The 24,409-nt window shown below is 44.1% G+C and overlaps 1 protein-coding gene across 7 annotated transcripts in view; it reads left to right on the plus strand.

Annotated features, from left to right (window-relative positions):
* Positions 1–24,409, plus strand: part of LOC137375453 (rho guanine nucleotide exchange factor 26-like) — a 225,825-nt gene that overhangs the window by 35,433 nt on the left and 165,983 nt on the right. For all 7 annotated transcript variants that reach the window (XM_068042725.1, XM_068042727.1, XM_068042726.1 and 4 more), the window contains exons 4-6: positions 1,595–1,761; positions 18,453–18,509; positions 20,333–20,493. In XM_068042725.1, the coding sequence (XP_067898826.1) occupies positions 1,595–1,761; positions 18,453–18,509; positions 20,333–20,493 (385 nt within the window). The remainder of the gene's footprint in view (positions 1–1,594; positions 1,762–18,452; positions 18,510–20,332; positions 20,494–24,409) is intronic.

Below are 24,409 nucleotides of genomic sequence, written 5' to 3' on the forward strand. Positions count from 1 at the left end.
ATTCAAGCAGGGATTGACCAGGTTAGTGTGGCTACTTCGCAATCCCTTAGGTCCGCTTCCCAATATGTTGGTGGCTGACATAATCCTCACCCAAGCATGTTACCATGGACAACATAAGAAAGCATAGAATTAACAGAGGCAATTTGGCCTATCGGCCCACTTCCACTACATCATTATGTATAAGTTATAGAGCAGCCACGATCATCTTGAATGGTGGAGCACAGGCTGGAGAGTTCAATGGCCAATTCCTGTTCATCCTATTACGCACCTTACCTCACCCATTTAATTTTCCTGAGGAAAATCTCTCCAGTTGCACAACTGAAAAGGTTATCAAATAAAATTCCCCCGTTCCCATTGCTCCGTTCCTTCGTCATCCCAGTGCTACAGAATCCATCCTACATGAACTATGGAATACTTGATCGTATTGTCTATCCTGGTTGCCTTCATTCCCTTTTCTAATGGGCCGAATTGGCATGTACTTTTCTGCTGCCTGCCGTCGACATATTCACCTGGAAAATCATAGCTCCAATACCAGTGGAGTAGGGTTGTCAACCTTCCAGGATTGGTCTGGAGTCTCCAGGAGTTGAAGATTAATCGCCAGTGCACTGCTGCAAGTAAAACCTTGGAGAAAAATCATACGGGCAGTAAAACAAATGGTGCGTTTAGTTTTCTTTGAACACTTCTGTTTATTAGCTCTGAAATATTGGAGATAGGAAAAAAGGTTGTTTGGCTTCCAGTCTGGAATCAGCCAATCAGAGTCCTTTAGATTTCCAATTCACTGTGGGAAGGCGGGGCACTCTGGGGCTGGAGATGTCAGGTGATCCATGGCAGGAGTGTGGGGGGAGGTGCTAGTTGGAGGCAGGAGGTTTGTCATAAAATCTCCAGGAATGGATTCAACTAGAGTTGGCAACTGTATAGTTGAGACTAGCTCATGCGTTTCCATGGTGCTAAACCTTTTGCTTTAAATGAGTTAATACCTCCAAAGAGATAACGGACAGTGGAAATGCCAGACAAACTTTTCTGGCTATCAAAGCAGGGAATGGCAACAATAATTCCCAGGGCTATATCTTGATGGGAAATAGTATCTTCTTCACTCTAGTCATGCATCGGACGTTGGAGGGTCCCCAGAGGTGGAAGGCACAATGGCATTAATGTAGAGTGATTCAAGAGTGTAGCTCGGTTGGGTAGCATTTCACCTCTGAGTCAGAAGGTTGTGGATTTAAATCCCCCTCTAGAGGTTTGAGCAGATAATCGAGGCTGATACAGTACAGTGCTGTCTTTTGGATGAGACGTTAAACAGTCTGCCCTCTTTGGTAGACGTAAAGATCCCATGGCACTATTTTGAAGTGCAGGGGATTATCCCTGGTGTTCTGGCCAATATTTATTCTTCAACCAGCATCAGGAAAACAGAATATTTCGTCATTATCACCTTGTTGTTTGTGGGCCTGCTTTGTTATGCGCAATTACAACAGTGACTACACTTCAAAAAGTACTTTGTTGGCTGTTAAGTGCTTTGGGAGCATCCTGAAGTTGTGAAAAGTGCTATAGAAATGCAAGTCTTTCTATTTACAAAGGATTGTTTATTTAATTACAGAAAATGCGGTTCTTTATCAGAACTATAAGGAAAAGGCTCTGACACTGAATAATGGAGATTCCGATGAGGATTCAGATCAGAATGTGCAAACAGAAGGGCAGAAACTGAACGATAGAATAATTGTGCAGTTCAAACCGATCAGGTCCTCCTGGAGCCAGCTTTCTGTGGTAAGAGAAGACAAAATCTTCCAAATTGTAACTATGATGTTTAAGTAGAGCTTGTGGCTGTCTCAGATAATCAGGGGTTGGCATGATTATGCACACTTGCCCATGGGTTTATTAACTTTAAACATGACCATTCTAATGCTCTCCTGGTCGGGTTCCCACCTTTCACCCTCCATAAACTAGAGCTCATTGCAAACTCTGCTGCCCGTGACCAAACTTGCACCATCCCATTCAACCATTATCCCTTTGCCCGCTGACCTAAACTTGCTCCCGGTTTGGTGATATTTTCAAATCCTTCCATGGCCTTGCTCTTCCTATCTCGGTAACCTCCTCCAGCTCCACAACCTTCCAAGATCCCTGCGCTCAGCCAGTTCTGTCTTCCTGTACAGCGTGATTTTCATCATTTGTTGGCGGCCATGTCTTCAGCTGCCTAGGCCCTAAGCTCTGGAATTCCCTCCCTAAACCTCCTCAGCTCTCAACCGCTCTCTCCTCTGAAGACACTCCTGGAAACCTACTGTTCTGACCTAGCTTTTGGTCACCTCTCCTCATAACTCCTTTTGTGTGTTGGTGTCCAATTTTCTTTGCTAACACTCCTGTGAATCGCCTTGTGACTTTTTCCGACATTAAAGGTGCTAAATAAATGCAAGGTTGTTGTTACTTCAAAATCATGATAGACCACCTTTATTCACATAACTGGGAAAGATCTGGCAATGCCAGTGACTGGGAAAACCACATTGCCTGCATAGGGGAGGCCATTGCTTGATGGTAATGTCACTGGACTAGTAATCCAGACCCCAGGCTAATGCTCTGGGCACGAGTTCGAATCCCACCTCAGTAGATGGTGAAATTTGAACTCAATTAATAAAATCTAGATAAAAAAACATTGTCGATTGTTGTAAAATCCCATCTGGTTCACTGACGTCCTTCAGGGAAGGAAATCTGCCATCCTTACCTGGTCTGGCCTACTTGTGATTCCAGATCCACAGCAATGTGGTTGACTTTTAAATGTCCTAGCAAGCCACTCAGTTCAAGGTCCGTTAGGGATGGGCAACAAATGCTGGCCTAGCCAGCAACGCCCACATCCCATGAACGAATATAAAAAAAAGGGTGGGCATAAACCTTTGTGTGCTGACTATCAGAAAGCTGGCAGCTGGAGTCAGTGGGGGCAATGTTTTATATTAGTGGCATGATCATGTGACAGGAAAGGGGGAGAGAGGAGGGAAATGGTGGAGTGCGCACTCTTGCTCGTGAGTCAGAAGGTTTTGGGTTCAAACTCTGCTGCAGAGCCCTGAGCACAAATTCTAGGCTCACAGTCAGCACTGAGGGAGTGCCGTACTGTCAGAGGTGCTGTCTTTCAAATCAGAGGTTAAACCGAGGACCCATCTGCCCTCCCAGGTGAATGTAAACAATCCCATGGTACTATTTCAAGGACGAGCAGGGGAGTTCTCTTCAGTACCCTGGCCAATATTTATCTCTCAACCAACATTACTAAAAACAAAGATAATTTGGTCATTATCACCTTGCTGTTTGTGGACCTTGTTCTGTGCAAATTGGCTGCCATATTTGCTACATTACCACAGTGACTACACTCCAAAGGTATTTTTTGGCTGTAAAGCGCTTTGGGGCATCCTGACGTCTTGAAAGATGCAATACAAGTGCAAGTCTTTCATTTGTTTAAAGGTAGAAAGAAAAAAGAGTGAAGTAGTTAATGAAGTTGTGTCAGGGTGGCTCACGTGAAGGGAATTTGTGTTGCATGGGCGTGGCAGAGACCTGATGCTTTGGGGGTGTCCTGAGGATGTGAAAGGTGTTATATAAATAGAAGTTCATTCTTTGGAGGAAACTAAGCTTGTCATTAAATTGCTCTGCATCCTAAAGCTGGGCTTGGCAGAAATCCAAAATGCATCATTGCTGCCAAGTCAACTGACTCACCTGAATTCAGCAACATCACTCCTGTCTACACAAAGATCGCATTCCCACAGCTCCGCTGGTAAACCCAGATTGGTGTTTTTTTTTGTTGAAAGGAAGACTGGCGAGTCTTTATGCTGCCTTCTTTTGCTATGGCAGTGGAACTATCCCAACATTCATAGGTTGAGTAAAAGACTGCACCTCGAGTCATGCATGCAATTTTGGTCTCCTTATTTAAGGAAGGATATACTTGCATTGGAGGCAGTTCAGAGAAGGTTCGCTGTTGTATTTTGGTTTGATACGCTGTCACCTTACTTAGTCTAGCATAGAGATACTTCAGTCTGAGTTGTTTCGAATATTGATATTTATTATAAGAACTATTTGCATCTTTGCACTAGTCTGTGTGACTCCACCACAAGCCACACTGCATCTAGCTTCAAGTCTCTCTCACATGATCTCTTACATCATCATGATAGGTATTCTTTACACATTCTCGATTAACCCTTTCAGACCCTTATACTGCATTCACTAGGTTGATTCCTGGAATAAAGGGGTTGTGTTATGAGGAAATGTTGAGAAGGTTGGACCAATGCTCATTGGAGTTTAGAAGAATGAGAGGTGATCTTATTGAAACATGTAAGATTCTGAGGGGACAAGACAGGATAGCTTCAGGCAGGCTGTTTCCTCTTGTGGAATCTAGATTGAGGGGGAGCAGTTTCAGAATAAAGGGTCTCCCATTTAAGATGGAACTGAGGAGGAATTTCTTCTCTCAGAGGGTTGTTAATCTTTGGAATTCTCTGTCCCAGCGAGCAGTGGAAGCTGGGTTATTGAATATATTAAAGGCTGAGTTAGACAGATTTTTGATCTGCAAGGGAGTCAGGGTTATGGGGGTCAGGCAGGAAAATGGAGTTGAGACCACAACCAGATCAACCATGATCTTATCAAATGGCGGAGCAGGCTCGAGGGGCGAGTGGCCTAGAACTACTCCTTTTTCTTATGTTCTTATGAAAAACTGTGGGCGCCATCTTTCTCTCTTTTGGGCCTCCTTATCTCGAGAGACAATGGATACGCGCCTGGAGGTGGTCAGTGGTTTGTGAAGCAGCGCCTGGAGTGGCTATAAAGGCCAATTCTGGAGTGACAGGCTCTTCCACAGGTGCTGCAGAGAAATTTGTTTGTTGGGGCTGTTGCACAGTTGGCTCTCCCCTTGCGCCTCTGTCTTTTTTCCTGCCAACTACTAAGTCTCTTCGACTCACCACAATTTAGCCCTGTCTTTATGGCTGCCCGCCAGCTCTGGCGAATGCTGGCAACTGACTCCCACGACTTGTGATCAATGTCACACGATTTCATGTCGCGTTTGCAGACGTCTTTATAACGGAGACATGGACGGCCGGTGGGTCTGATACCAGTGGCGAGCTCGCTGTACAATGTGTCTTTGGGGATCCTGCCATCTTCCATGCGGCTCACATGGCCAAGCCATCTCAAGCGCCGCTGACTCAGTAGTGTGTATAAGCTGGGGGTGTTGGCCGCTTCAAGGACTTCTGTGTTGGAGATATAGTCCTGCCACCTGATGCCAAGTATTCTCCGAAGGCAGCGAAGATGGAATGAATTGAGACGTCGCTCTTGGCTGGCATACGTTGTCCAGGCCTCGCTGCCGTAGAGCAAGGTACTGAGGACACAGGCCTGATACACTCGGACTTTTGTGTTCCGTGTCAGTGCGCCATTTTCCCACACTCTCTTGGCCAGTCTGGACATAGCAGTGGAAGCCTTACCCATGCGCTTGTTGATTTCTGCATCTAGAGACAGGTTACTGGTGATAGTTGAGCCTAGGTAGGTGAACTCTTGAACCACTTCCAGAGCGTGGTCGCCAATATTGATGGATGGAGCATTTCTGACATCCTGCCCCATGATGTTCGTTTTCTTGAGGCTGATGGTTAGGCCAAATTCATTGCAGGCAGACGCAAACCTGTCGATGAGACTCTGCAGGCATTCTTCAGTGTGAGATGTTAAAGCAGCATCGTCAGCAAAGAGGAGTTCTCTGATGAGGACTTTCCGTACTTTGGACTTCACTCTTAGACGGGCAAGGTTGAACAACCTGCCCCCTGATCTTGTGTGGAGGAAAATTCCTTCTTCAGAGGAGTTGAGACCACAACCAGATCAACCATGATCTTATCAAATGGCGGAGCAGGCTCGAGGGGCGAGTGGCCTAGAACTACTCCTTTTTCTTATGTTCTTATGAAAAACTGTGGGCGCCATATAACCTCAGTAACTCAGTATGTAAATTAATTTGAGCAAAGGGCACTGGAATTCCTTCCTTAAACCTTTCTACCTCTCTCTCCTATTTAAGTCACGTCATTAAAATCTCCCTCTTTGACCAAATTTATGGTCACCTGACCTGATATCTTCTCATGTGACTCGGTGTCAAATCTTGTTGAATAACGCTCCTGTGAAAAGCTTTGGAATGTTTTCCTGTGTTAGAGGCGCTATATAAATGCAATTTGCTCCTTTTTGTTGTTGTTGCTGGAGGCCACTGGTGTGAGTGAGTATGATAGGTTTGAGTCCTTGTTTGCACAGAATTGACTATCTTTAGCCTGAATGGTGATAAGCCATAGCAATTGTTATTTGTTCATGGATGTGCGAATCACTGACAAGGCCAGCATTTATTTCCCTTGGCTTCTGTGCCTCTGGGCTAGAAAAAGAAAGGGAGATTTTTGACTATCCCATAGCATTTCTATAGCAACAATGAATTTGAAGTGCAGTCACATTTGTTATAACTGAAGAATTCAAGGTAAACTTTCACAAACTCAGAACATCCCAAAGCTCTTTACAGACAATGAAGTAGATTTTTAAAGTGTAGTTATTGTTGTAATGTAGGAGACACATCAGCCAATTTGTGCACAGCAAGATCCCACAAGCAGCAATGAGATAGTAACCAATTAATCTGTTTTTTAGTGTTGAGGGCGAAATATTCGCCAGGACTCCAGGGAGAACTTTCCTGCTGATCTTCAAAATAGTGCCATGGAATCTTCTATGTCCTCCTGGGAGGACAGACTGGCACATCGGTTTAACGTTTCATCTGAAAGATTGCACCTCTGACAGTGCAGTACTCTGTCAGTATTGCACTGGAAGTGTCAGCCTTAATTATGTACTTAAATCACTGGAGTGGGACTTGAACCCATGATCTTCAGGCGAGAGAGAAATACACACTGAACCACAGCTGACGTTATATAGGCAAACAGGATACATTGAGGAATCGTCTGAGGGCACTTACTGTCAGGGAGGTACTGGGACGAAACTGATCAGCTGTGGAACAGATCCCAGCTCAAATAGAAAATAATAGCAGAGGATTAGATATCCCAAGAGCTTTGGGAAGGGGAATAGGATGTTGGGATTGCCCCCTTAAATCTTGTGCTTCCGTAGACTTTGGGGTGTTTTACAATATTAATGGCACTATACAAGTGCAGGTTGTTGCTGTTGTTGTAGACGTGGCTGTGAATCAGACTGCTATATGTTGGCAGGCATTAAGGTAGCCACGGCAACATCGAAAAGACGAGCTGCTAGGAATCAAAGATCGCTCCATGGCAAAAGGTGAAACAAAGAGTCAAGCAAGAACTGACTGAAACGAAGGGCTTGTGAGATTGCAAGACCTTTTAGAAGCTTGTTAATCAGGAGCCTGTGTAAATGCCAGAAAGAGTTCAGATAAAGAAATAGATCCATGCAGTTTACAAAACAGCAGTAAAATGCGAATGGGATAAAACAATGGACAACCTCTCTGATATTGTGCTCCTTCTCCTCTCAGAGCAGGCTGGTGGGCAGGAAAACAAGCAGGAAAGTGAGGTTAGGGTCATTTTTTTTTCCACGTTGCAGTGATTCAGGATTCGGGAGATAACTTGGAGGTTGAATGATTAGTCTTTTTGCACCATCTCTGAAAGAGAAAGAGCGAAATAAACAGTGCGGTGCAGTGGATGGAGTCGGTGTGTTCGGGACTCTGTGTGTTTTTGTGAACTGGAATTTAGAGAGAGAGAGAGAGAGCAAGGAGGGAGGAGAGAACACGTGAAAAAGAGACGAGACAGCTGGCCCCTCCGTACTCATGCATTTTCTGAGCACTGTCTAGTTGCCTTGATAGATAGACCCGCTGACAGTTCTAACGCTGTTCAAGATGAGGGCAGCAAAGAAGGTAATGGTTTTACAGATTCTCTGCTTTTACTGTATGTGCTGCTGTTAGTACTGGCAGAAATGTAACTGGTTAAGGGGGCGATTCCTCAACAGTCATTTTTGATTTAAACATAGCGGGGAAGGCCTCAGTGCCTGCATTAATCTTTATCAGTAACTGGAGCAGATCTGCTGTATGGGGCTGTTAAAAGGAGACTCCCAAAGAGTTTCATCTTCTGCCCCGGCAGATGTTTTTTGTTTTCAGATACAGTTTAAATGGGAGTATTGCTCTGATTTAAGGCGCACTGCTGCTGATAGTTTTAATGCAGAGGCCATCAGCCAACAAGGTCTTTTGAGTTCCTCTGCATTTACTGGTGTGGGGTGGAGTGGGCTGAGGGGTGCATGCATAGCAAATCAAATTTGAAGTGCATCAAAATTCGGGTAATAGAAGAAAAAGATCCAAATTGTACCAGTACGTTCGTGTGTTGTTAATTTCTTTGCTGTTCGTGGGTTCTTGCTGTGGGCAAAAATAGCCACTACCTTTCCCTACGTAACAGGAGTGATTACACTTGAAAGCAATCCATTGTTTGTGAAGTGTTTTGGGACTTCAGTGGAAATGAAAATTGAGCTGGGGTGTAAAATGGGCGGCCTGCTCGCTATCTCCTGCTTAGCATGATCGTCAAAGACCAATTTCATCCCCTTTTTCTTTCTGATGGGGTCCATTCAGAGCTGGAAAGACCTCATAATAAAAATGCGAATCATGTTGCACTTTACATGTGGGTGTTTTTACACATCTGTGCATGGGTCGTGCCATTTGGAAAGCTGCAGCAAGCATTTCCATGTCTCCCCTCAATACCAAAGGTTGGCATGGGTAACTGGAAGAGAATTATTCTACAGTTCCCCACATGAGTTTTATGTTTTGTTTTGGTCATGTGTTTCCCCAGTAGCTAGTAGTTCCATGTCTCTGTGTCCTTCTGTCTGAATGCCTTGTGTTGCAGTGTCGCCTCAGTCTAGTGGGGGAAGGAATTGCCTAGAAGTTCCCAGCAAGGAGTGGCACGTGCTTGGTATACATTTGTCATGGCATATTAGTTAGGCTCAGTGCTGGCACTGCTGTTATCAACACAGAGGTTGCTCTGTTGGGTTTATAGATCTCCTCTTACAAAGTTGGCTTCTGCGCAGTGCCTCTCTTGTACTGTTGGATGCTGCGTTGATGCCTCTTACACTACTTTGTATAAACTGGTACATATTTGCATGCTACACTTAAGTGCCTTTTACTTACATAGCCACCTCCTGGCCTCATTCCCAGGCAATCTCCATGGCCTTTATAGGTTATAGCTCCATACCTGGCTCATAGCCAATCTGAAGAAATTATCGCAACCTCCAATGCAGCAAGACTTCCTCAGTATTACACAGAAGTGTTTGGGTACATTATCTATTCAAGTCTTGGAATGCAGAATGAACTCAGTGAGTTGGAATGTTAGATCTTGCTATGCACAAATTCATCACTGACTCTGTCCATTTAACAATAGTGCCTGCCCTTCAAAAGTAATTCATTAGGGTAAGGGTATCAAGGGATATGGAGCAAAGGTGGGTGAATGGGTCTGAGGTGCAGATACAGCCATGATCTTGTTGAATGGCTGATCAGGTTCAAGGGGCTGAACAACTGACTCCTGTTCTTTTGTTTATTGCATCTGGGATATCCTGAAGATGTGTTGTACAAATACTAACTGAACTCAAAATAACTATTAACTATCACAGTTCCGAAGAAGGGTCACTGACCCGAAATGTTAACTCTGCTTCTCTTTCCACAGATGCTGCCAGACCTGCTGAGTATTTCCAGCATTTCTTGTTTTTATTTCAAAATAACTATTCCTTTTTTTTAAAAATGGGAGTAGTCCCCCTTATAAACAAAATGGTAATTTAAAGGGGGTGCAGGAGTGGAGCGACCTGGGGGTTTACGTATGAAAATGTTTGAAGGTGGAAGGACAAGCCGATAAGGCTGTTAAAAAATCATAAGGGGTCTTTTGCTTTTGAATTAGAGGCATATATTACAAAAGGAAGGAAGTAATGCTCAACCTTTATAAAACTCACATTAGACCTCAACTGGAGTTTTGCGGTCAATTCTAGGCCATACACTAAAGAAAGAAAAAAAACTTGCATTTATATAGTGCCTTTCACAACTGCTGGACATCTTAAAGTGCTTTCCAGCCAATGAAGTACCTTTTGAAGTGTAGTCACTGTTATAATGTAGGAAACCTGGCAGCCAAATTCACATAGCAAAGTCTCACAAACAGCAATGTGCGAAGGAGCAGATCACCTGTTTCTGTGGTGTTGAGGTGAGGAATAAATATTGGCCAGGACATTGGGGATAACTCCCCTTCTGTTCTTCAGAATAACGCCATGAGATATTTTGCATCCACCTGAGAGAGCAAACAGGGCCCCAGTTAAACATCTGATCTGAAAGACCCACCTCCAACAGTGTAGCACTCCCTCAATACTGCACTGGAGTGTCAGCATGGTGTTGTGCTCAAGCCTCTGGAGTGGGGCTTGAGTCCATAATCATCAGACTCTGAGGTAAGAATGCTCCCCGCTGAGCCATGCTGACACTTTAGGATGAATGTCAAGGCCTTGGATAGGTTACGGTGAGATTTATTAGAATCATACCAGGAATGAGGGACTTCAGTTACGTGAAGAGATTGGAGAAGCTGGGATTATTCTCCTTGGAGCGGAGAAGTTAAGGGGAGATTCAATAGAGGCATTTCAAATAATGAAGGGTTTTCTTAGAATGAATAAGGAGAAACTTTTTTCCACTGGCAGAACTGTTGGTAACCAAAGGACAAAGATTTAAAATAATTGGCAAAAAAGTCCGAGATGAAATGAGAATTTTTTTCCACGGTGAGTTACAATCTGGAATGCGCTGCCTGAAGGGGCTTTGGAAGCAGATTCAATCGTAACTTTCAAGAGGGGAATTGGACAAACACTTGAAGTGGATTAAATTGCAGGGGTTTGAGGAACGTGCAGGGGAGTTAGACGAGTTAAGAGCTTTCGAAGAGCTGGCATACACATGATGGGCTGAATGGCCTTTTGTGATGTATGAGTCTTTGATTCGCCCCCTTCCCAGTGCTCGCAGTTGTGGAAGTTGTTGCCTGCGGCTGTCATATCACTCCTGAAATTGCTGGAGTAGTGTAAAAGGACCATGAATGTTGAAAGGAGCGTCTTCTCTACGTGAGGGTAGAGAGTGTGAGCAGGATTTTTAAACAGTGGCAGGGATACGGAGCTGGCATTGATCAACCCTCCACCCTCCAAAAAGAAGCCTGCATCCATCACAGTCACCACTGGTGACAGCCATGCAGTAACACTTGGTGGAGTGCATACTGATCGTTGCTTTGCTGTTTACAGCTGCAGTGTGTTACAGATTACAAGCATTCCAGGCATACTTCTTAATCAGGCTGATGGGACTGCCTCAGATTCTCTGGGGTGAACGTAATGCTAAAACCTTGGTGAATCTCCCCAGGAGTGGCTACATGTTTCCTGTGTGCACTGGCAGAAGGATATTTTTAAACTCCTTCTTCACAAATTCTTCCACGGCCTCCCTCTGGCCTGGTTATGCAGCCTCCTCCAGTCCTATGACCTAGTTCCCATCTTCCACTCTCCAGGCTATCAGTTGGCCCCTCATAGACCTCCATTCTACCATTAGTAACAGTTCCCCCTCACAACCCTACACCCATCCAGCTCCTGTGCTCTGGAATTCTATCCCTAAATGCCTCTGCCTTGCGCAACCCTTCCCTCACCCTTCCTCTCCTCGCCCATCCTCAAATCTCTCTGCCTTGCTGCATCCTCCCTCCCCCGCCACTCCTCAACCATAATTTAAAATCCTCCACTGGAGCTCTGTGGCTGGATTTTCAGGTCCCCTTCTGCTCCTCCTCGTGCAATATCCCCTTCACCTCGTGTAGCGCCTCAAGCTATTGTTATTTCAACGTGTGTTCAGTCCCAATCCTGGGGACCTGCTGCGCCTGCTCTCTTCGTTCCCGCTACTAATTCCAACTCCGCCAATCTTGCGGCAGATTCGCAGACCCAAGCTTTGTGCAGCTACAATATTTGTGCTGCTGGCACTAGGGAGTTCAGATTAGGATCCTGGGTGGTGATATTTGATATTGAATTCTCTTTTTGCTCCAAAATGCAGCTTCTTTGGTCTTCCACTAATTTTTCCTTCCAACCAAACCCCTGCATCCAACCCCTTCTCCTGTATTTGCATGTAGTGGTTGTGGCTCCATAGCAGCTGATGGCCAATAGGTACCTCAATTCAAGTTGTCAATTTGCACGCATCAGCCCGGCAATGGTTAATGGAATACAGCAACAACAACTCGCATTCATATCGCACCTTCTAATGTGGGTAAATGTCCCAAGGCGTTTCACAGGAGCATTATCAAACAAAATTGGATACTGAGCCACATGAGGAGATATTAGGACAGGTGATCAAAAACATGATCAAAAAGGCAAGTTTTAAGGTCGTAAAGGAGAGAGAGAGAGAGAGAGAGGCGGAGAAGGTCAAGGAGGGATCGTCAGAGTTTAGGGCCTGGGCAGCTGAAGGCACGACTGTCAATGGTGGAATGGTTAAATTCAGGAGCGCACAAGAGGCTAGAATCGGAGGAACACAGAGATCTCAGAGGGTTGTAGGACTGGGAGTGGGCAAGGCCCCAGATGGATTTGAAAACAAGGGTGAAAAAATTTAAATTGAGGCATTGCCTTTCTGGGAGCCAGTGTAGGCCAGCAGTAACAGCGATGATGGGCTGGAATACAAAGAGAATCATAGAATCATGCAACACATTTGGCCCAACATGTCCGTGCTGGCTGTCTGCAAGAGCAACTCACCTAGACCGACTGCCCTGCCTTTTCCTCGTAGCCCTGCAAACATTTTTTCTTCACATAGTTATCCAATTCTAATTTGAAGGCCGCGATTTGAACCTGCCTCCACCACACTCTCAGGCAGTGCATTCCAGATCCTAACCACTCGCTGCAAAAAAATGTTTTCCTCATGTTGCCGTTGCTTCTTTTCCCGGTCACCTTGAATCAGTGTCTTCTGGTTCTAGATCCTTCTGCCAATGGGAACAGTTTCTCCGTATGTGCTCTGTCCAGGCCCTCATGATTTTGAGCACGTCTGTCAAATCTCCTCTTAATCTTCTCTTCTCCAAGGAGAACAGTTCCAGTTTCTCCAATCTATCCTTGTAACTGAAGTTCCTCATCCCTGGAACCATTCCTGTGAATCTTTTCTGCACCCTCTCGAATGTTTCAGTTGTACAGAGCCTTGATAAATCCCATGTAGAATACTGTGTTCTGTTCTGGGCACCTCACCTCAGGAAGGATATATTGATCTTGGAGGGGTTTAAGCACAGATTCACCTGGGGCATGGGGCCGTAGAGGGTTACATTTTGAGGACAGATTGCATAGACAAGGATTATATTCCCTTGAGTCCTTGAACATATTGTCGCATTCCAAATCAATCCCAATCTTTCTTGTTTTTGAATCCCTCCAGTTAGGTTTCCGCCCCTGCCATAGTACCAAAACCACTCTTGTTACACTCAGTAATGACTTCATATGTGACTGTGACAAAGGTAAACTATCCCTCCTCGACCTTCTTGACCTGTCTGCAGCCTTTTCCATGGTTGACCGCAGGGATCGGTACTGGGACCCTTGCTGTTTGTAGTGTACATTAATGATTTAGATGTGAATATAGTAGGTATAATCAGTAAGTTCGCATATGACACAAAAATTGGTGGTGTTTTAAATAGTGAGGAGGAAAGCCTTAGATTACAGGACGATATAGATGGGCTGTAAGATGAGCGGAGCAGTGGCAAATGGAATTTAATCCTGAGAAGTGTGAGGTGATGCATTTTGGGAGGACTAACAAGGCAAGAGAATATACAATGGATGGAAGGACTCTAGGAAGTACAGAAGGTCAGAGGGACCTTGGTGTACTTGTCCATAGATAACTGAAGGCAGCAGCACAGGTAGTTAAGGTGGTTAGGAAGGCATATGGGATACTTGCCTTTATTAGCCGAGGCAGGGAATATAAGAGCAGGAAGGTTATGATGGAGCTGTATAAAATGCGAGTTAGGCCACAGCTGGAGTACTGTGTACAATTCTGGTCACCACACTTTAGGAAGGATGTGATTGCACTGGAGAGGGTGCAGAGGAGATTCACCAGGATGTTGCCTGGGCTGGAGCGTTTTAGCTATGAAGAGAGACTGGATAGGCTAGGGTTGTTTTCCTTAGAGCAGAGAAGGTTGAGGGGGGACATGATTGAGGTATACAAAATTATGAGGGGCATTGATAGGATGGATAGGAAGCAACTTTTTCCCTTAGTGGAGGGGTCAATAACCAGGGGGCATAGATTTAAGGTAAGGGGCAGGAGGTTTAGAGGGAATTTGAGGAACAAACTTTTCACCCAGAGGGTGTTTGAAATCTGGAATGCACTGCCTGAAGAGGTGGTAGAGGCAGGAACTCTCACAACATTTAAGAAGTGTTTAGATGAGCACTTTAAAATCCATAGCATACAGGGCTACAGGCCAGGTGAAGGAAAATGGGATTGGAATAGATAGGTGCTTGATGGCTGGCACAGACACGGTGGGCCGAAGGACCTGTTTCTGTGCTGTATAACTCTATGACTCTAATAGTTTGGTTGGATTAGAGCCCAGAACAAATAAAAATAATCAAGAGTCTGTGGGGTCTGGTTATACATTGTCTTCTGGCTGAATTCATGGTCCTGAAGTTTCTAGCTGGTAGAGGTAGCCCCCTTGGTTCAGGGTTTTCTTAGAGACAATGATGTAGATGGCTTTCTCCTCAGAGTCTTGGTATAGCAATGATAGACTTGTATGTTTTGCAGTCCACAGACAGGGTACCAAACATGCAGTATTACCTGGAGAGAGAGACAGCCTGCTGCGGTCCTGCACTGATTAGCTCTCTAAGCTTGTCTGATGCTCATCCTGGCGTTGGGTTCCTGATCTTGTTTTGAAAATTCAGCCCCCTATCTCTCCTTGGCAACTGTCTGTGGCTGAACCAGTTTGTTGTATTTGATCCTGAGAAGAACTTCCATGCCATCGCTATGACAGCTTATTAACACCACCATAACATCGCCTGACTGCATCCTCCCACAGTTCTTCTGCCACTGAAACCCACATCCATGCCTTTATTACCTCTCGACCTGACTGTTCCAATGCACATCTGGCCAGCATTCTGCATTACACCTTCTGTAAACTTGAGGACATCCAAAACTCTGCTGCTCATGTCCTTACTTGCATAAAGTCCTGTTCACCCATCACTCCTCTGCTTGCTGACTCAAATTGGCTCCCGCTAAGCAATGCCTTAATTTAAAAATTCTCATTCTTGTTTTCAAATCCTTCCATGGCCTCGCCCCTCCCTATCTCTGTAATCTCCTGCAGCCCTGCACCCCTCCGAAGTTTCTGTGCTTCTCCAATTCTGGCCTCTTGAACATCCCGATTTTAATCACTTCACTATTGGCGGCCGTGCCTTCAGCTGCTTGGGCCCTAAGCTCTGAAATTCCCTCTCTTAGCTCTCCGCCTCTTTTCCCCTCTCTCCTCCTTTTCAGGTGTTATTTAAACCACCCTCTTTGACCAAGCTTTGGGTGTCTCCTTATGTGGCTCAGTGTTAAATTTTGTCTGATAACACTCCTGTGAAGTGCCTTGGGATGTTTTACTACATTAACAATTTCAATGCCCGTGTAATGCTAGTTTTATAGGATGTACGTCCCAAAGACTGGCGGATCGTATCAAACAACATGTCCCTTCTGCTGTTTGCAACGGGCAAGGTACAGGCTGTTCTCAACCAGCCCATGCTTGCAAAACTCAAAACACAGTGTCCAACATTAGGTGTGATTCCACGATTGGACAACATTTGCTAAATAATCCTCACTGTGCTAAGGATTACGCTGTCAACCAATTTAAGATTGTCAGTCAGGCTCGCAGTGTGGCGTATTTGCACGTACTGGAAGCTACATATTTTAATACACAGGGCCCTGTTCTTCGCAGACAGAAAGAACCTGTACACACATTGTGCCTATTTCAGCTAGACAAAATAAGTGACAACCATTCGCTGGTTCATTCCTCAGGGCAATGCCTTGACCAATCAGAGTCAGGCTGCCTGTTTTAATTTCAAACAAAGCTTGACAGTTAACTGTCAGTCACCATAAACTGGTGCATTCTCCATGGCGATGCCTCTACTAATCAGCGTCCACTTGTCAAGCAGTCAGCACTGTCTTCTCATACAGTATAAATTTGTTGCTTTCCCTTACATTGGTATTCTTGCGGTTGGTCCTGATGAGTGCAAGACAAAAAACTTCAACAAAATGTCTCTGTTTTCAGTAGTACTCAAGTTCTGTACTATCAAACGACTATTTACATTAAAAATGTTATATAAATACAAGTTGTTGTTGTAAAGCACATTGGGACACCCTGAGGTTATGAAAGGAGCTATATGAATGCAAGTCAGTCTTTCTTTCTAGGACGCACCACCCCCCCCCCCCCCCAACTTTCTGCTTTAAGCTATTTCTGAGGGATGTGATAAGATGCTATATAAATAGAGGTCTGTCTTACTAATAGAACAGAATTTGAGATGTTTGTTATTGAACATGCAGATAACGCATGGGTAAAGTTAAGTTTAAAAGTTTTGAGGTTCATAAATTCGTGAATAGATTTAGCTACAAAATGTATCTGAAAATTTGTTTGAACTCCATCTAATTGAGTGTAACATGTTCATGAGCTAGCTTTCTAATCATCATAGGTAATTATCGTTTAACTTGGACTTCCCTTGGATTGGCAGCTGCCAGATCACTCTCATTTTTGCCTGATCACTTCAGGTTTTTGAAATTACCATCAGTATTTCTAGCTGGCTGCTTTTTTGCCTTTCAACACACAATATTAAGTATAAGAGGCCACCATTCACTGTATTGCCAATAAAGACTGCAATCTGGAAGCAATTTCAAAACCCTTAGTGTTGGTGACAAAGTGTCCCCAAATGGAAAGCAGAGCAGCAATTTCAAAAACCTGGACTGGATGTGCTGCTGGAACCATGGCCAGCTGACAACTTTATACCTTCCTTTCACACTTGCAGCCCCAGTGTGTGCATTACTTGAAGGTATTAACTCATTGCCTTTCCCCATCAGTAGCACATTCTTGGGTAAAATGCTATCATGCATTCTGCTCAATTCTTAGCTCCAAGAGTCCTTTAGCATTCTGTCATGGTCTGCAGATCACCATGAAATGTGGGCAAATCTGCAGAACTCCTTATGCCTCTCACTTTTCCCTTCTTCCTAAAACTACTGGCATTCTAAACCTGAGCATGGCATCTGTTAGCCACCAAAGGTCGGGTACTCTATTGGACCACCTTAAATATTCACTCCCTCTGCTACTGGTGCACAGTGGCTGTAGTGTGTACCACACACAAGATGCACTGCAGCAAGTCACCAAGGCTCCTTCAAAAGCATCTTCCAAACTATCAGCCTCTACCACCTAGAAGGACAAGGGCAGGAGACGCATCTTGACTTGGAACTATATTGCCATTCTTTCACTGTGACTGGGTCAAATTCCTGGAGCTCCCTCTCTAACAGCACTATGGGTGTACCTACACCAGATGGGCTACAATGGTTCAAGAAAGCAGCTCACCACCACCTTCTCAAGGGCAATTAGGGATGGGCAACAAATGCTGGCCCGGCCAACGGCGCCCATATCCCATGAGCGAATGGAAAAATAATTCTTGGTTTACGCTGGCTTATTTCTTAATAGTTTAAACTTAGATGAAATCCTGTAACAAGGTGTGTCCCCCATCTCAGGTTTCAAATCAGGGTGCACCATCATAGAGTCAGAGAATCTTGCAAAGGAGGCCATTTGGTCCATCGCACCTGTGTCATTGAGTCTTGTTTGCCATCGTTAGGAGGCTCTGTGCTGGGAGTGAATCCTTGCAAAACTCACCTGATGCTATAATGTGCTTCACGCCTTGTGATCAAGTGGTGTGTATATCTTAACAACTCTTAGAGATTTTATTCATTTAAATAAAGGTGTGTTTTTTTAAATTCATGCACAGGATGTGGATGTAACTGGCAGCCCAGCATTTATTACCCATCCTTAATTCCTGTTGAGAAGGTGGTGGTGAGCTGCCATCTTGAACCACTGCAGGCTGTGTGGTGCTGTGGGCTTTTGATCCAGCGACGTTGAAGGAACAGTAATATATTTCCAAGTCAGGATGGTGTGTGACTTGGAGGGGAACTTGGGAGGTGGTGGTGTTTCCATGTGTTTGCTTTCCTTGTTTTGCTGGGTGGTAGAGGTCACAGGTTTGGAAGGTGCTGTCGAAGGAGCCTTGGTGAGTTGCTGCAGTGCATCTTGTAGATGGTACACACTGCTGCCACTGTGCAGCGGGAGTGGAGGAAGTGAATGTTGAAGGTGATGGATGGGGTGTCAATCAAGAGCGCTGCTTTGTCCTGGATGGCATTGAGGTTCTTAAGTGTTGTCGGAGTTACACTCATCCAGGCAAGTGGAAGTTGAGGAAACAGGTTTATTGCTAAGTTTTCTCTTTTCTTTTTCCTGACTGATGCAGTGTTTAGAAATAATGGATGCGCTTCTACCTTTCAGGTGAAGAAGAGTGGAATATTACAGACCGTCACCCAGGAAGAAAAGAAGAGGCAGGAGGTACATTACATTCTTTGTTCACGAGTCAGCATTGAATGAAACTGGGTCAGATTCTGACAGCCCATGAGATAACTGGAAAGGAGAAGCTGGCACGGTGATATGATTACTGTTTTCAGGCTTGTTAAGGGACTAGTTAATGTAGGCCATGAGCAGCTGTTTCACCTTGTTCACAACTGTAGAACCTGAGGATGTGGTCTGTGCTTAAAGTGGGGTAAATACAAAAATAACTGGCAGAAACAATGTTTCAGTGAGTGAGTGGTCAACCTCTGGAATGGATCCCCTAAGGAGATGGTGGAAGCAGATAATACTGGTCCATTCAAATACAAATTAGATTGATTCCTTTCAGAAAATAACATTTTGTGATACATATCACATGCCATGCCTTAAATTACATATATAAGTGTAGCATGTTTGGAAGGAACTAATTGACTTTGAACCTTTGGTTCCCAAAGCTCTCCTCCACTGGGTTTTTCCTCGCCTTAGTTCTGGGTCTGTTGTAGATTAATTAATAGAGACTGATTGCTATGATTAGCCAGCACCTCCATTATTGTTGTGTCTAGGTGACTACCGGGATGATTGAAGGTGAACTGGATGGATTTTGGGCTTTTTTTCATCCAGCCCCTAAGTTCATGTAATGTTTAGTGTAAACAATCTGACAGAACTATTTTATTTCCTTATATATGGATTCACAGCAACTTTTTGCCATCACTGTGTGTTACAAACTACTAATTAAACTGGAGCAGCCAGAAACATAAACCAGAACTGCCTTCCAGTTGGCTACAGTATTCTTTGCATATTATGGTTTATGGTTCTGGGCCAAGAATGAATTCCCCTTATTTAGGCTGCAGTTAGAAAGGGAAATGTTTCTCTGGGGAACGTACTTTCATTTGAAGACACTCTCACTTCCCCTTCCCTGTCAACCAAAGAGAGAAAATATTTTGGTATCCAAAACTAGCTCGCAAGTCCATAATTTAGATTGATTTCAGCGTGTCCGTAGCTCAATCAATAAACACGCTATGTTGTTTAGTATTAAGCTGCGTAGAGCAGGAAGGCCCTGCTCAGTGCTGAATTCGAAGATCTCATATGGTTGGGGTAGCGGTTGGGGTTTTATAAATGGCCCTTTGTTAGAGTTGGGCGAACATATCAGTCTTAGGATAAAGGAGTAGGACCGAGTGAAAGGCAATATTCAAAGGGTAAAGCTCGGGTATTTATCCAGCACATGCCTTTTTCAGATTATGGTCCTCAGACTTAAACTCTGATTTTTAACCTAATTCGTCGAGTTGGAACAAGAATGGTTCAGATCACTGGACAGTAACGTTGGACCTGGTGTAATACTGGCATCTGACCAAAACCAGATGTGCGAGCATTTCAGATGATCAAAGGAAGTGATAGGGTAGATAGAAACTATTCCCTCTGGTGGGGTAGTCCAGGACAAGAGCTAGACCATTCAGGGGTGATGTCAGGAAGTACTTCTTCACACAAAGGGTAGTGGAAATCCGGAACTCTCTCCCCCAAAAACCTGTTAAGGCTGGGGAGGATCAATTGAAAATTTCAAAACTGAGATTGGTAGATTTTTGTTGGACAAGGATATTAAGGGTTACAGAACTAAAACAAGTAAATGGAGTTAAGATACAGATCAGCCATGACCTATTTGAATGGCAGAACAGGTTTGAGGGGCTGAATGGCCTCTTCCTGTTCCTGTCTTGATATGGAGGATAAAGGATGGGATGATGGCAAGGAAGACATTGGAGAAATCGAGCATGAAGTCGCAGGTCTGACCCTTCACCGTTCCACTGAACTGTGAACTCTCTCTTTGCCAACAGGCTATTTTTGAAGTGATTTCATCAGAACACTCCTACATGCTGAGCCTCGAAATCCTGATCCGCATGTTTAAGAACTCTGAAGCACTGAACTTAACCATGACCAAAACCGAGAGGCATCATCTGTTTTCCAACATTGCTGATGTCTACAGGTCCAGCAACAAGTGAGTTGCACTCGTTGTGGTTTCCAGTGCTCAATTGCTTATCGTTTTGTTTGTACCTTGTTTTGTTTGCTTTGCACCGTTATGACTTTCGACTACGCATTTACCTTTTAAACAGTGTCTTAATTGAGGAGGGAGAGGCAGAGAGGTTTAAGGAGGAAATTGCAGAGCTTAGGGCCGAGACAGTTGAAGGCATGACCACCATTGGTGGAGCGATTAAAATCAGAGATGCACAAGAAGCCAGAATCGGAGGAGCCGAGATAATCTCAAAGGGGCTGCAGAGCTGGAGGAGGTTAGCGATACAGTCTTAGCATTGATGTTTGGGAATGTTGGCTGTTGAAATTTGCTTAAGTTCTTGAGCTTATAGCTGAGGCATGTAGTCAAAGGTATGCAGTCGGAGCTCTTAACCAGATCTTGCTCGCATTTTACACGGATTAGTTCTGCAAATTGCATTATTGTTAAACTCTAGGACTACATCAGCAACTCTCATTCATATCATGCATCATGCATTGGAGAACTTTACCGAGTGCTCAACTTCCAAGGGGGTGGAGGACACTGAGGTGGAAAGCATCATGAAGTGGGCATCAAAGGCATGGTTGAAGAGCCTGGTCTCCAAGAGGCATTTGCAGGAAGGGATGAGAGGTATTAAGAGATAGTGGTTTTGGAAGAGAGTGCCAAAGAGTAGGGGTATGGGGAGATTGGCCATTAATGAAAGAGCAGAACTAACATGTGGGAGATGTAGTGTGGCATTGGAGGAGAAAGGGCTGCAGTTTGCAGGATATAACTGATAGAAATGTGTAGGCTGAAATATGGATGAGGCTATGGAAGGATATGGAAAAAAGAAGGACCTCAAAGATGATGTGCAACACTTTGTGTGGAATTCACAGGAGTTTGTGAAAGGTTGGGCTGGGGAAATTGGCAGGAGCGCATTTCAGGTAGCAGGATCATATGAGATCTCAGGGGATGGTCGTCCCTGCCCTTTTCTGAGTTGCCCCAGGCCCTGGTAAGGGCTCAGGGTTACGAGCCATGGCCAACAGCGGAACCAGCGAATTTTTGGTGGTGATGGCGAGAGAGCTAGAACCTCGAGGGACAACAGCTGCTTACAGGGAGGATCTTTCAGGAAGAGGACTCGTGTCCTTTAAAGCACACATGAGGAAGGCAACTGGAAACCACCTCATGTACTTTTTCCCTGGTCATATTGCTCATTTCTCATGGAAGCTTAAAAAAAATGGCTCTTAGCAACTGAAGAGGAAAGTGCAGGTCCATGAGGCGTGGAGAAATAAGCAGAGGTCCTGCCCTTGGGCAGATCACTTCTACTACATTTCAGGTATCAATTCTTGAGGTCAGGAAGGTATGTATGAGGGTTTCAGCAGCATATGAAGAGCAGTAATGATGACACAGGTGGACAGTGTTCAAGATGAAAAATTACAATTTTGACCAGATGTGGGGCAGGAAGGACTTGGTATTTTCCCTTTCTCGACCATACCATTTAATCATAGTTGCAGTATTTAGTTAATGCTTCACAGAGAGCGATACTCGATCTTAGTCTGAGATGGAAAAAGTACCAGGCTGACTGGTTCCCTTGCTGGAAGCATATATAAAAGGATAGCTAGCCCACCTGATAGGGTGATGGAGCTAGCTGACAGTAGTAGAATGCTTTGTGTCCTATTTACATTGCATCGTAGCCCCTGGTTCTGAAAGTGGCCCATCTCAGAAAATCAGACAGTGTGCAATCTATTGCCTGATGTGTGCTCCTGCTGAAGAATAATACATTGACTTCCATATATTATCAAGCCAACGATGTTAACGTAGTTGTGAAAATTCCAGCAATGTTACTGACTTCAGGTGAAGGGGTTCTGTTTGTTGGTGCTCATGATGTCAGAGGTTATTAAATGGGGCTTTCAGTGACCACTCTCTACCTTGTCTTAAGATGCAGAGGGGCTGGTTGTGCTTATTCCTGTATCTGACTTCTCACATCATTGTGGCCTTCTCTCTAAGGTGATGTGCCGTGGTGTTTTATAGCAGTGAGGATAGAGTGTCGTCATAGATTTTCATGTTGGCTCATTCAGAGTTATTGTCGTGATGGGTTTAAATTTCCCACAGATTGCCAATCATATTTTTATTATCATGCATTGTGGAGGAGGAGGAAGAAATGAGTTACAAGTACAAGCAAAAATAAAATTAAAACGTTAAAGTTAATCATAATTCTTTGTAACCGATTCTTAGTAACTGCGGCAGCAAGTGTGAAAGTGCGTCTTTAACCGTGAGAGAGTTACTTTAAGCAATTGGCCTTTGTAGAAAGTATAAAGTCCAAAAGGCTCAGCTCTGGAATACAACAGGGATTTATTGGCTTATGATCTGCTCATTGCACTCATCAATAATCCTTTTGGCTGCAACATTGATGTGAATAGTGTTCATTAACATTCTGGTGCTGGTCTTACAATGTTTCCCTTGTCCTTGTGCCTATGATCATGGGTGATGAATGCCAATGAGATCATCAAATATATCCTTAATGATTACTGTGGGAAAAAGCTTGCACCTTCAATCGGTTAAAGAGGGAAATGTTTCCGTCAAGGTTCCTTGTGAAATTCAGCTTCCAATTAACTTCAGTATCCTTTTCCTCCCCCTTTAGATTTAGTTATACAAAGAGGATACATTATAGGGTTCATTTTGTGACTTTGCATTCCGAGGAGGAAACTTTGGGGTAGATCTTGACTCTGGGTGATAGTGTAAAGTGGGACACAGCAAGTTGGCAGCCCGATTTACATCTCTGCTAACTTTAATTTCCATTGTAATTTTTCCCGTAGGAACAGGAGGAAGCCATTCAGCCCCTCAAAACTGTTCCACCATTCATTGAAATCGTGGCTGATCTGTGTCTTAACTCTGTCTACCCACCTTGGTTTCATAACCCTTAATACCTTTACTTAACAAAAACCTTTCAATCTCAGTCTTGAAATTTTCATTTGACACGCCCACCAGCATCAACAGCTTTTTTTTTGGGGTGGGGGGAGAGTTCCACATTTCCTTACATCAGCCCTAAACGGTCTAACTCTAATTTTAAGGTTATGTCTTTCCTTTGCCTTGAAAGGAAATAGTTTCTCTGTATCTACTCTAACAAATCCTTTAATCATCTTAAGAAATTCCTCTTTCTAAAGTTTCTTGTGTTCTCATTTGCTATGGTTTTAATTGATTAAAAGTTGTGCAGCAGAATCATTAAAACATTTTATGTAATCATTAAAATAATGTAGCCTTCACATTGTATCTTGTGGCTTTTTGTTTGATGTAACAGTTTGTTCTGTAATCGGGACAGTCTGACCCAAGGACCAAAACAGCAGAATTACTGTGCGGCACCTATTTGATTCTCCGCGTCATAGTTTTAGGGAAAATTAATATTCCACTGTAGGAGAGTTTGGGTGAGGCTGCTTCAAAGGGCAACACACTTTTAAAGGAAAATCTGGGGCTAGGTACTGGAATCTTTCAGACTCTGTGGAAACCAGCACAGATTGTATTTCACTTCGATGATGTATAAAAGTCTTGGCGGGTTCGGAGAGAAGCATTCCTTTGGTCACTGTATGTAGCAGCATCATAAATGTGTTATTTCCAGCATCCTTAACTGAAGTGGTCACTGATCAAAGGCATGCAGCACAGTTTTTATAGCCAAGGTGATGCTAACTGTCATTTTGAAGTCTCAGGATGCACAGTTGCCATTTGAAAGACTGAGTTGCTATCACTTTTAAACCCACGGGTCAAGACAAAAGATAAGTTTCTGACCAGCGGGGCTCTTTGGCTTAAAAAAGAGGAGCCTCGAAGGGGACCTCATCGAAGGAAAAAAACTTAAATGGGTTAGAGAAGGTAACCCAGAATAACATGGTTACATATGTTGAGACCAGTAAAGAAAAAAGGTGCGAATTCAGCGTTA

This window comes from Heterodontus francisci, chromosome 11 (genome assembly GCF_036365525.1).
Source record: "Heterodontus francisci isolate sHetFra1 chromosome 11, sHetFra1.hap1, whole genome shotgun sequence".
Taxonomy (NCBI): domain Eukaryota; kingdom Metazoa; phylum Chordata; class Chondrichthyes; order Heterodontiformes; family Heterodontidae; genus Heterodontus; species Heterodontus francisci.